The sequence below is a fragment of the Melanotaenia boesemani genome, chromosome 14 (assembly GCF_017639745.1).
Source record: "Melanotaenia boesemani isolate fMelBoe1 chromosome 14, fMelBoe1.pri, whole genome shotgun sequence".
In the NCBI taxonomy this organism is placed as follows: domain Eukaryota; kingdom Metazoa; phylum Chordata; class Actinopteri; order Atheriniformes; family Melanotaeniidae; genus Melanotaenia; species Melanotaenia boesemani.
In genome coordinates, this window is record NC_055695.1 from 25,102,375 (window position 1) to 25,115,598 (window position 13,224).

Sequence of the window (13,224 nt, forward strand, 5' to 3'; positions counted from 1 at the left end):
GCAAGAGTACAAATCTTTAAATGTGAGAATTTAATGTAGCTTGCATGTTCCCTTCCTATGGTTACTCCATATGATAACACACTAAAATTACAGACTCCCAGCCCTAGCCAGTGAGTGAAACTTAAACTAAATTAACATGTGTCCTGTCAGCTGATTTTTACTGTAATGGTGTGGTGTCATATGTCCTGCAGTTGAGCAGTTTAAGTCTGGTAGCATGGCTCAGCGCTTAAGATAAATCTGGTAACTCTCGTCCTGCTTGATGTTAATGTGAGCATATGTGGTTTTAGTTTAACAAGTTATTTCAGAGATATCTTAAGTTTAGTCTGTGTTCTCTTCTCTTGGGAGCTCTTTCTCCTGCCAAAACCCTCTGTGATAAAAAGGAAGATAAGACGAGATAAGAACCCAAATGTAGAGCAGCCTTAGGATGTGAAACCAGACAAGAGAAAAAAATGTGAGGAATTGCATCAAGGGTAACACAAGAGAAAATTAAAATCTGTTGTGTCTTAATATTTTGCCTGTTGTGCCCCTTATAATAGAATAGCGGGCCATATTAGATGTCCCAAAAGTCATAACAAAAATCTCAAGGAAAGGATGAACATGCTGATGTCCAAAGGTTTAAAAGCCATAAAATATGCAGAATAAGTAGGCTTTCAAAAAAAAAGTTGGAGAGCAACTGGGTAAGGGGACAAATGGCTTTGTAAGCATGCGCATGTTTGTTTGACACAAACAATTATAATTTTCACATTGACGATTGTTTTAGCTCAAATGTTTACCCTATTTAATTGTTTAATGCAATGCTTCATTAGAACTTCAGCATTTGAGGACACATCAATATTCTGCTTCAGTGCTGCATTCATGTTCATGTACTAGCTGTGAAGATTTTAGTTTTTTATGGCTTAACCTTGAAACCCTTAAACCTTTTATAGGTTTATGGCTTTAATCTTAAAAGCATGAGCTTAAATTTACTAAAGCATAAGTTGTATGATACTGATGGTCAGAGTGGTTGTTACTAAAATATAATTTAAGACATTCTAAAGCTGTGAGTAGACTGACATTTACATGTTTAAAAGAATACATATTTTTAAAATTTTTGCAAGAAGCATTAATGGATTTGTTTTTAATGCAAACTCAAATGGAGATCATAAATTATTACACAATCCTGGCTACCAAGGAAATGCCCGTACACCCCCTTGTGGTGCAACCATAGCACTTTGTTGTCGTAGCCACTAATCAAGGCACGCCCAGTAGTTTTAATTATTTAGGTTTTACTAAATGAAATGTTACTTTGAAATATATATAAATAAAATAGAAGTTAGAAAAGTTAGAAATTCTAAAAGAAAACGCAAAACAGTTTGAATTATTTGAATGGCATAAAGCATTCATATGAAGTAGACTTAAAAAATACGGATGGAAAAATAATAATAATAATAATAATAATAACAAAAAGAGAAATAAGATCCCGATATGTTAAATATCTATAGACCCTTGTTATAGATTTCTTGAAAATTTACAAGGGGCACTTGAAGGCAACAATCAGCGCGCCGCCGCGGTTGCCACGTTCAATGTGACGTAGCAGGAGGTGTCGTCCGGTGGGAGGAGCCGTGAGTAACCAGCGTAAGGAATCACACAGCTACAGGCATTGATGGTCATAACCCCAAGAAGACCCCATCGAGAGGTAAGAGTTCAATAATTCTTTAATTTTATCTGAATTGTTATCACTGAGCCAACAGTTTTCCCCACAGTCTGCCAGATAGCAGCTAAATGTGCCGCTCGGATGTTGGGTCGCTTCCTGACGGTCGCGTGCCACTTCTGCTGAATACAGATACTAAAAACACGGATTGATAAATGAAACTTACACATTTAGCGCGATTGTAGCAAACAACGGGGCTTTATAGTCGTTTTCTGTGCTGTTGGTGAGCTTTCCTGTCCTGTGCGTGAAGCGAGGCACCTTGCTATTTTTTGATGAAGCCAAATTCACATCCCGTCAAAACACTTGACACGTCCTCTAGGACACGTCAAATTTAAAAGTTTCATGAATAAATGAGGTCACCTTTATATGATATGTATGACTGACAGCTAAGTGATGTATTGTGGTAAAATAACATCAGACCTCAGCATCCCATTTGAAGAAGAGATCCCCATTTCAGTAATATAATTTATTTCCTGGTACATTATGGTGTATGGTGTGTGTTTAAACAGTGGTTCAGTTTTATTCACTTGCAGTCTAAAACATATTTGTGGACTGTGCCATCACCGGTTGTGCTAGTTTTTTTTTAACCACAGGTATAAATACTTTTGATATGAGTAATTATAATTTTTTTTTTCAGAAAAATTTCATTCAATTTAATTACTCATACAAAACTGCTTTCAGTTTGGCAGAGCTGACCAAAAGCACAGCTGATCATGGACCCAAACACCAGTGGACTGATGCAGAGGCTGGCTGAAGCTGGCCAGTCTCACCTCCTGCAGTTTTGGAACGATCTGAGCCCTGAAGAACAGGCAGACATGACCCTTGACCTGCAGGGCATGGACTTGCAGGAAATAAACGGATTCTTCAAGAACGCCATGGAGACGTCCAGCAACAGCAAACATGAGAAGATGGATGCCCGGATGGAGCCGGTGCCCAGGGAAGTGCTGGGAAGTGTGACAAGGGACAGGGAGTGTCTCAAAAACTGGGAAGCAGCAGGTGCGGTATCAGCTGCACTACAGTTTATTAACACACAGTTACTTCCTGTAGCTTCACTTTTATTAGTCCAGAGTTCAGTTAGGTGGAAAGAATCAGGAAAATCATTTTTATTGCATTATGTGGGTGTTACACAGTTCTGTGTAAGCATTTCCCAGTTGTTGGAATTTGGCATTCCTCAAGTTTGAAGAGTTACCCTTTGGGTACAAGGGAAAAAATATTTGCTAGTATCTGGGGGGCATAAGTGCATTAAACATCACATGGTAGCCCAGAAGCAGTGACATGCTGAGATGGGTCAGTGGTTCTGTTCATAATTTTTATTTGTTCAGATAACTGACTTCCAGAGATACATTCAACACAAAATCAGCCATTTCAAGCAAACTTATGGCCAAATCTTAGCTGATCAGCACCAGAAACTCCCCACTTACCCTTTGTGTGGTTGTATAAACTCACAAACTTGTCCCAGTCTCATTCTTCTGTGTTTATTCAAAATACAACCAAGTGGGCTTTCATTGCTGATGAATGATTTGCGCAATCCCCCTGCTGTGGAGTTTTGGACGCTTAGCAATTCTGCTTGATTGTTTTTCAGTGACGAAGACTGCGATCAGCAGACATCTGGTGCTGATTTGTAGCTGACGTAGTTAGAATTGCCTCTTGACCCTCATTCATGAAGTCATCAGCATCTGTTGTGACCACGTCTGTGTGCAGGGTGTGGTGACTCCAGCAGGCTCGCCCAGCCCATATAAAACTTGTCTGTTGGCACCTACAGGTAGAGAGATTGTTACATAGATGTAGCCAGTAGTTTATGTAAGATAAAAAACCTGGAATCGTTATAAACCACTGACCTGTGGAACCACTGTGAAATAAACCAAAGTCTTGGCATGAATGACATTTCAGTTCAGAGGCAATCAGTTAGTATTACTCATAAAATTATGGCTGATGGTTCAGTATACCTAAATGATAAATGCAATCTAAATTTTAAGTTTATTATTAATAATCTAAAATCAGAGTTCATTAAAGTGATCGGAGGAGATTAGATATTATGAAATTGTATTGAGACCTGTCCTGTGTTATACGATAGAATACCTAATGTTTGTCTTGTTGTGCTCTGTTGCCCCTCAGGTCTTCACTGCATCTCTCAGAGCAAAGTGGCCGCCTTACTGCTGGCAGGGGGCCAGGGAACCAGACTGGGGCTCTCTTACCCCAAAGGCATGTACGACGTTGGCCTGCCATCCCACAAAACTCTCTTTCAGATCCAAGCAGAACGCATCTTGAAGCTGCAGCAGCTGGCTGAGCAGAAGCACAAAATCAAGTGCTGTATTCCCTGGTGAGACACTGAGCTTAAGTTAATAAAGATATCTTATTTAGTTGAATCTGTTATTTCTTTTAGAGTTAAATGAATGGCCCAATACCATCAGATACTGCCTGTTTTGTTTCTAATGAGAACAAAAACTGTTCGTTCCCTGTTATGTTTGCATGATGACTAACTGGGTCAGGTCACCGTGAGCATCAAAGGAAACTCAATCAAGGAAGCTGAGTTACTGGCAAATAATTAGTTCCCTGCAGAGCAGAGGCAAGGACGGTTTACACTCTGAAATGAGAAATATGAACATAACAAGAAGGTAGAGGAGGTTATTTGATCTAATTCAGCCTTTATACGCCTCTGGTAGGGTACGTCAGCTTTATCTTATTTCTGTGAAATATCAGAAAAGTTTTCTACAGCATAAGACAATTATGTGGGTTTTATATTTTTTTTATGTTGTCTTCATGGCTTATGGTTTTTATGCTTTCTGTTTGTGTTTAAAGTAGAAAATAAATGACTCTTTTACTTCCTATGTTGCCTTCAGGTACATCATGACCAGCGGCAGGACAATGGAGTCCACCAAGGAATTCTTCTCACGCCATAACTACTTTGGTTTAGACAAGAACAACGTTGTCTTCTTCCAGCAGGGGATGCTTCCAGCGATGGACTACAATGGCAAGATCATCCTGGAGAGCAAAGGGAAGCTCTCCATGGCACCCGGTAAGTACACACATTATAAACTACTTCAGGCTTAATTCACTGCGTAAGGGTTTTTTCTTTTGTTGAATTTTTATCTTTAAAACATCTCTGTGTTTCAGATGGTAATGGGGGTCTTTACAGAGCCCTTGGAAACCAGGGTATCACAGATGACATGCAACGGAGGGGGATCGAGTACATCCATGTGTATTGTGTTGACAACATCCTGGTCAAAGTGGCTGACCCCGCCTTTGTTGGTTTCTGTGTGCAGAAGGAAGCAGACTGTGGAGCTAAGGTTGGTTATACTATAAGGTTGTTGCATATGTATACAGGGTAATTGGGAATAAAACTGAATTATAAGGGCTTGTGGCTCCCATAGCCCTACCTATTAAAGACCTCTTAAAGGAAGCATATTATGCTTTATGGGTTTTTCCATTTCTCTCAGTGTGCTATATTGCTGTTTTGGTGAGCAAAGTTACAAAGTCCACTCAAATAGACTTTTTCTCTTCAGGAAAACACACTGCTACCAAGCTGCACAGCAGCTAAAACATTTGGGCAAAGAGGCTGCTGAAAAGTGGTTCTTTAGGCTGGTGGTCCACAAATGCTTTGAGCTACGAACCCCACGATAACATATGTTGGTGTTTGTATCACAAGGGTCATCCTGTAGCATCCTCTAATTTTAAGACTTGAAAACCGTCAGAATCTTCATAAATAAGGAGAATAAAGTGGTTTTTGGTGGATTCGGTTCACCACATGCCCCAAATCAGCTTCTCTCTGTCAGATAATGCCAAATTTTTTATATGACCTGAGTAATAACTTTGTTATTTATTCATTAATGCATTAAAATATTAATGTGTTCATTTCACATATTCATCTCTTTGCATTAATACATTAATTTTGACAGCCCTAATAAAAATCCTGTATTTATTTGATAAATATCGGCTATATTTTTTAAATGATCTGAATTTATCTTGGAACCCCTGTGGGGGTCGGGACTCCCAGTTTGGTAAAGGCTACTGTAGGCCATCGTCTTAGTTCTGATGCTGTCTAAATCGAAAGTAGCAGCAGACTTGTTTTAATTCTGCTGTAAATTTGCTCCTAGGGTCAGAGTTTAATTTTCTCAGGACAGGAGAAATCAGACACTTGTAAACCTTTATGCTCTCAAAAAGAATAACTTATGTTCTTTATAAAGTGAGCATAGACCTCACCTACTTTTAACAATCAAACTGTTACTGTTTGTGATTGAGTCTTATCAGTCAGTCTAGTTCTTCTAGTTCTTCTATTGGTTCACGTTATTCTGGTGTGTGACTGTCCTTCATTAAAAGATGTGGTTTAACCGTCCGTTCCTCAACAGCTGCAGCTTCCTCAGCTCACCACTGGGTGGAGGTGCAAGCCTCTCGATTTTCTTCTGAAGCCTTCATGGGCAATAAGTTCATCATAGCTTTCAAGGAATTTGGGGGTTGTACCCAGAAACATCTTTTACTTTTCATCACAGTCTCAAATACTATGAATAGTTTATTTATGATAACTTTTTTTCTTTCTGAACTTTGAAAAGTTAAATATTTGAGATGCTGTTCACTGAGCAGGTCCATCACAAGGACCAAAGCTACAGCAATGCATCACAGTGTACTTGTATGAGAACCAAACTTATCGCATGTAGAAAGCAAAGGGATTTTCCTTTACTTCTTTAGTGTTTCAGTCATGATACAGATGAATACAGGGGGTCCCCAAAGACCACTGGTAGCCTGCAAGGCTTTGACTGTACTGAGCCTGTGTGAATTTTAAAAATAGCCGTGTCCATGGAGATGAGTTGAGGGGTATCCACTGAAGTTTTCATCATCTGGATGTTTTTTTTCACATGGAAGCTGCTTTTTGGGAGACGCAAAGCAATAACTTTGGAAACACTGTCCCAAAGTGATTAACCAAGGGTCAAAACACATATCTTTAGTTAAAAAAGAAACAAAAAACAAAACAAGTTAGCAGGCCACACGTTGTACATCTAATTAGCTTTGGTCCATATATATGTACGTTATGGCGTAGTCAGGTCAGTGAGCTGATGGAGCTACAGTAGTGGAGTAGTTTGTGTCTTCCTGGGAGCCTTGATTTTTTTTGTATGCACCATTTTATTAATAAAACATGTCTGAGAAACACCACAATGCAGATGATTAATATTTTTTTAAAAAAGAAGAAAAAACTAGGGCTATATTTTTGTTAGTTACTTTAACTTTTGGATTTTCAAAGGACAAAAGGATTTAGCCATAATGCATCATTTGTATTGAAAAGCTAGCTAAAAGTAAAAGCCAAACACAGTTTCAGCACTGTGCAGTCTTTTTGGTAAGTGCATGGAGGAGGTTCTCAAGAAAAATTGTTTAGGAACCACTAGTCTAGTGTAAGATAACACAATCCACCCCAGACTGAAGTGTGTATAGAACAGAGAAATCTTTGGTCTTTAGCTGATGATGTAAGTCAATTTAATGGTTTCTAAAAGTAGGGACCTGGTTGGGCAACAGTATATGATTAATGCATTCATTAACTACGACATGCCATGGTAACCACATCAAAATACTAAGTCTAGATTTCCATGAGGCTGTAATTCATGACTAGCTTGCTCCACTCTTTCAAAATCACAAACTCCATGTCTCTGTGTTTCTTAGGCATCCACACCGTCAGTGCCAGGACCCAAAGTGTCAGGATGACCTTTTCTGTTGCTTTTCATTTAAGCAACGCTTTGAAATGACTCGTATCATGATGCTTGAGCTAATAAACACTTTCAGGATCAGACCTCGCTCCTGTTTGGCATTTAGAGATGGAAGGATCAGATCAGAGCAGAGTCCCACCCTCCACTCGCAAATAACTGAGAGCTGCTAACGGTTCACGTGGCTTCACCCCCTCCACTTTATTCAACTACCCCCTCATCAGGACTGCTCTGTCATTAAGAACCAACAGATGGGCTGAGGGGGGGAGAAGGCTTTTTTTTCTTTAAAAAGTAAAAAACACTGATTGATTCACATCAGTTTTTAGTGACTCAGTTTTATTAATCTGTAGATATTTGATCTCATGCGTGTGGATTGGTTGCTGGGTTATGTGTATGAACCGCTCTGTCACTGCACTCTATATAGATTGTAAATGTTGTGAGAAAAGGAAGCATGATTAGTTTAATTTCTATAAGAGGATGCTGATAAACTGTAGACTGACTTAAAGCTTCATTGTGCGAATAGTTACGCTGTAGTTGTCTTCATGTGATTCTGTTTCCAGGTGGTGGAGAAAACCAATCCGACAGAGGCAGTGGGTGTGGTCTGCAAAGTGGATGGCCGTTATCAGGTGGTGGAGTACAGCGAGATCACCCTGGCAACTGCTGAGAAGCGCAGCGCTGACGGTCGGCTTATGTTCAACGCAGGAAACGTGGCCAATCACTACTTCAGCTTCTCGTTCCTCAGAGATGTCGTCCAGTAAGAATCAGAGAAGCTGTGAACATTTGTTTTTTTTTTTGCTTGCTCTTCTCTGCCAAACTGTTTTTAATTTGTTTCAGTAGTTCTTTACTTGCACCAAGAACAACATGAGAATACAGGATGTTTGTTCTTTGTTTATATAATAGGAAACACGAGCCACGGCTGCAGCACCATGTGGCCCAGAAGAAGATCCCATATGTGGATGTTCAGGGTCGCCTAATCAAACCAGACAAACCAAATGGGATTAAAATGGAAAAGTTTGTCTTCGACATCTTCCAGTTTGCTAAGTGAGTTACAGTCCACACATTTTTTCTGTCTATAGAGAACACAGAATGTGTGTGTGTGTGTGCCAGTATCAGTAAAAAGCAGCTCATCTTAAACTAAAACCCTTTAAAGCTTTAAGAACACAATGACTAACTTATGCTCAATTTGAGAAGTGGCTGGTTTGCATATGGTCCCCTGGCAGGCCTCCCAGCTCAGGGTTTGACTGGTCCTTGATCTGTTCTTCCCTGCAAGGACCAACCCCCTTTTTCCATCACCGATCCCTATCCTCCAGCCTCAGCCTTGCCCTTTCTCCGAGGTCTGGTCCAGCAGGCAGAGTTTGCCAAATTCTCCGCAGGAGGATGGAGTTTTACGAGCTGTTCACCCATTCCAGCTCCTCAAGTGTTACATGACATCAGCTCTGAGTCAGACCACTGCTAATAGAACTTTACATTTAATGAAAGGATTCCTGTAATGATTGATTGATGGAAAAACACTGCAGACCAGTCCAGCTTCCTTTGAGGGTAATACACTGTTTCAAAATGAAAATGGATGAGAAATACTTTTGGTGTCACTTGGGAAATGGAGATTTTCCCTGGATGGACAAGCTGACAGTTTTAGCAGAATCCAGATGGTTTGATTTACTTTATTTGAGTCTATTTAGTTGTGTTCTGTTCTTTCTCAGTACTGTTTGGTCTTTATCCTTCTAGTCTGGTGTGCAGCCACGTACCACTGTCTTCAAACAACTGTATTTACAATTGTTTAATTTTGGACAGTTGTTTGTTTACTATAAGATAGAAATGCTGGGTAGTCATAAGGACGAGGGTTAAAAATGAGTTGTTTTTCATTGTTTGGTATTTTTTTTCAACATATGTTCAAAGAGTGCATATACCACACTTGACTTGAGTTTGGTGGCTCTCCTTTAAAGTCATTTCACTTTAAGTCACTTCTATACTTGAACTATTTACGGTGTATCTGAGATGCCACTCTTGATACGCTCCACACTGACAAACTTACAGCACATTGAAAAGTCCTTTTAACTAAACCATTATTAGTTGCAACCTGCTCAGCCTGCTAGATTTGGCACTTTGTTCCCTTCCCAACATGGTACTGGAGCTGAATTTGACCCCCCTTTGTGCAAACAGAAGCAGAGGGTGGTAGACCCTCAGTGGACAGTATTTCCACTCATTTTCTTTTCCAGTGTGCTGATGAGATGTTATGTCTCTCCAACAGGACGTTTGTTGTGTACGAGGTGCTGCGGGAGGATGAGTTCTCTCCGCTGAAGAATGCAGACACTCAGGAGGGAAAGGACACGCCCACCACGGCCAGGCACGCCCTCATGTCCCTCCACCACCGCTGGGTGCTCAACGCCGGAGGCCATTTCATCGACGAGAACGGCAGACGTGTGCCCGCCATACCCAGGTGACCGCAGGGTGTCGTGTTACTCTTACAAGACACACAACATGCTTGGTAAAAACACAGAAACGGGTTGCTTATGGTCGCTCCCACCCTCCCAACACCTTTAACACTGGGTACAAACTGTATGCACCGGCTTCGTTGTGTTTGTGTTATCGACATCATGTTCTCTTAGCCTCACTCTCTCACCTCCCCTCCTCTCCTGCTCGGTCTTGCTGCTGTGTGTCCCGTGCAATGTTTCCAGAGACGGAGCAGAAGGCAGTGTCACAGCCGATGGCAACAGAAAGTAACTATCTCTCTGCTGAACTGAGTGCATGGTGATGGGTTTTCTTTCTTTTCTTTTTGTATTTCTTCTTTTTCTTCTTTTTTTTTTTAAGAACCCTCTCGCTCTTTGCTTCATTTCCACTGGAAAGAGGAATCTCCATGGGTGCTGCCAGTCATTTGCCATCTTTTTTTCTCTTTACAGTTTGCTGTGATGAAAGAAATGATGGTGAAGATCAATTTAGTTTTCAACACTTTGGTCAGATGACATACTGTCATAGTGACCTGCTGCCGGATTATTTTCACTCTAATGGATTTTTTTTATACATGTGTGCCCACACATGTATTGCATGCTGGGTAAAGGGAACCAGAGTTCCTGGTTAATAGTTTAACCTGTTGATTTATGTGCAGAATAGCTCCAAGTTCAGCTGGTTACTGCTTACTTGATTACTTTGAGTTCCACTCCACCTGCTTGTTGAACATGCGCTTGACTAACCTTCATGGCATCCATGGTTGTTATTAAGGCTCTTCAATCATTCTTCTTTTCCTTCAGGCAGCTTCTCACTGAAACACCTGAAAAGCCAGATGTGTGGTCTGTAATTTGTTATCTGTAATGATTATCTAGAAGTAAACACGCTGAGTGATTGTAATGGTTGAAGTTCTCTCAATCTAAAAGTATTGGGTCGAGATGCACATTACCTGTCATTCAACTGTTTCCTTCTAGAGGACGTCTGTCTCAGGTCATAGGACTAATGACTGGTTGCGATGACGCTCTAATTCCCCACCTTTTGATCTCTAATCACAAGCTGCAGTAAAAGAACAGCTGTGCCAAGGATTTATAGCTGCTTCTCTAAACAACTGTCCCTCTGCTTATTTTTTACAAGATAGTCATTCTTTCATTTTTTTCCCTCTCTAATCTTCTTTGAATCTGTCCTTTTCTTTGCAGTCTGAAGGATGGGACAGATCTGCCAATCAAATGTGAAATCTCGCCACTAGTGTCCTATGGAGGAGAGGTAAGGCTGCAAATGATGAAGAAACTCCACATGTTGCTGTCTCTGAGCAGCTAAAGTCCAGATGACTTTCTTGTAGGGTCTTGACGAGCTGGTTAAGGGACGTGAGTTCCATCCAACTCTGATGATCGACGAGCACGGAGTGCACGAGCTGGTTAAAAACGGAGTTTAATCAGCCAGCACATCTGAGAGAAAGAGGAATAACCCAAAGACCCACCTCCCTCTATTTCTCAACGTTCGATTGTGGGGAAAAACTGTGATGTCATCGCTGTGCAATAAGAAACATCGCCTTCATGTGTCAATGAAGATGAATGAACGGGCAAGATGAAGTGTGTCGTTTACCCTTCTGTCAACTTTTGTTTGGTTTGTATGCTGATGTCATACTTTGTTCATATTTGTTTTGAAGAGCACTTGAACACAACACGAGATGAAGGATGAAATTCCTGTTGCTCTAACTGGATGATTCAATCTGCAATTGCATCTATTTATTTTGCTTATGAGAATTATTTTTATATGTACTGATAGATGCTGCATAGGTGGAAATTACCATCTACTCATTTTACTTGGTGATTTTTATACGGGAACTGAATGAGATGATCAGAAAGATCTTTCTTATGAGCCTGTAATCAAAATACATGGACTGGACTGTGGGGGGTATTTATAATATTTGCTTTTTTCCTGCTTGTAGTCATAGATGACTAGATATTATTCATCTGAATGAGATACTATGATTTCTCTCATGTTTATTAAATACATTTTCCTACTTTGAAAAACATAATTGGAATCATTTGTGTTTATTTCTTCACTTGCCCACAATGATCCAATCAGCCCACCATGTTTCTGTGCAAAATTTGCAAAAAAACACTTTGACACCGTCATAACCTGCGCTTGGGTTTTATACCTAAGGTGCATGTTCATCTGGTTAGGATGCCTCTGGATCAGTAGTTTTGTTATGAAGCAAAGTATTTGACTTATTTAGGTTTAAAATATTTCCTTTGTTGTTGTCTGTTTGCATGAATAGGTCTGCAAAGTTATAAAGCAAAGAACATGAAAGAAGCTTCTCCTGAAACACCTTAATTATAGAGTAGGCTATCTTCTTTTACTGTGTATTTAGTTTCTAGTTTAGTCCAGTTACAATTGCAGCTTTGAGGCTTAGTATCCTTTTTAACACTTTTTAAACTTATTTATTCTCATTTTCACAACATCCACCGTAGTCATAATAACAATGAAGGTTTCTGGTTTAATATACATATGTAATCCTGTGGAGAGTTATTTGAATGTACGTTTCTGAAGACGTTTCTTCAGAAATTTTGCTTTTAAATATGAACCAGGTCACCATATTTCACAAAAGCCATCTTATTTTATCTGCATCTGTAGCAGTATTTCCTAAACTAGCATCATGCATCTCAGATAGAGAATGAGCTGCTACCTCCAACTGCACTTCAGGAGATAAAGCAGCGTTTTAGACAGTTTAAAAGTTTTTCCTATAATGTGTGATCTGAGAAAAGATGCTTAATTGCAAATTAAAACATGTTAATTTATTATCAAATAAGGTTATAAAATTGAAAATAAGCATATCACGAGTTATTGGGATTTGGGGAGTTGGGACCACCAAGGTTAATAAAATCCATCTGGAGCTGCTCTGGAAATTTGCTTAAAACCACAATAAATGAACCCTGTAGTTAAAATCTGAGGGTCACACTCTGCCCTAAGCTACTACACACATCAGTTTATTTATTAATTTATTTTTTAATTCAGACAAGTCATTTGGATTTATAACCCTGAGTTTTAGCACACTATTTAGTCATGTGTTAAATCTGAGCAGGAATTGGCTAAATTTCATATTGTGATTACACGTAACCGAGGCAACCATCAATATGGTGTCCATTAATGTGATAATCATGTTAGAAAAAGAACATATTTTAAACCAAATCATGATAGTTTTCTCAACCTAACCAAGTAGTTTTTATTTCCAACTTTGACAAAGTAATATTATTACCTAAACTCAACCATGATATATAAAAAATGTAAAGTGCGTTAACTGAATGGACCTCAGAAGTGGACATACAGTTGAAACATATGAAATAGTAGCTGTTTCATGATAATGAATGGAAGCTTTAGCTGTATATCACCAGCGTCCTTATG

The 13,224-nt window shown here is 39.6% G+C and overlaps 1 protein-coding gene across 2 annotated transcripts; it reads left to right on the forward strand.

Moving 5' to 3' along the window:
* The first annotated feature begins 1,578 nt into the window (after window positions 1-1,578).
* On the forward strand, window positions 1,579-11,848 carry uap1 (UDP-N-acetylglucosamine pyrophosphorylase 1). 2 transcript variants are annotated; one of them, XM_042005814.1, is made up of 11 exons: window positions 1,579-1,675; window positions 2,372-2,686; window positions 3,806-4,010; window positions 4,531-4,706; window positions 4,805-4,977; window positions 7,938-8,131; window positions 8,278-8,418; window positions 9,626-9,814; window positions 10,053-10,094; window positions 11,016-11,082; window positions 11,159-11,848. In XM_042005814.1, the coding sequence occupies exons 2-11, from the start codon at window positions 2,404-2,406 to the stop codon at window positions 11,249-11,251; spliced, it is 1,563 nt and encodes a 520-aa protein (XP_041861748.1). In that variant the 5' UTR covers window positions 1,579-1,675; window positions 2,372-2,403; the 3' UTR covers window positions 11,252-11,848. The 2 variants fall into 2 exon arrangements, with proteins under 2 accessions (XP_041861748.1, XP_041861749.1); XM_042005815.1 differs by lacking the exon at window positions 10,053-10,094.
* The last annotated feature ends 1,376 nt before the right edge of the window (window positions 11,849-13,224 follow it).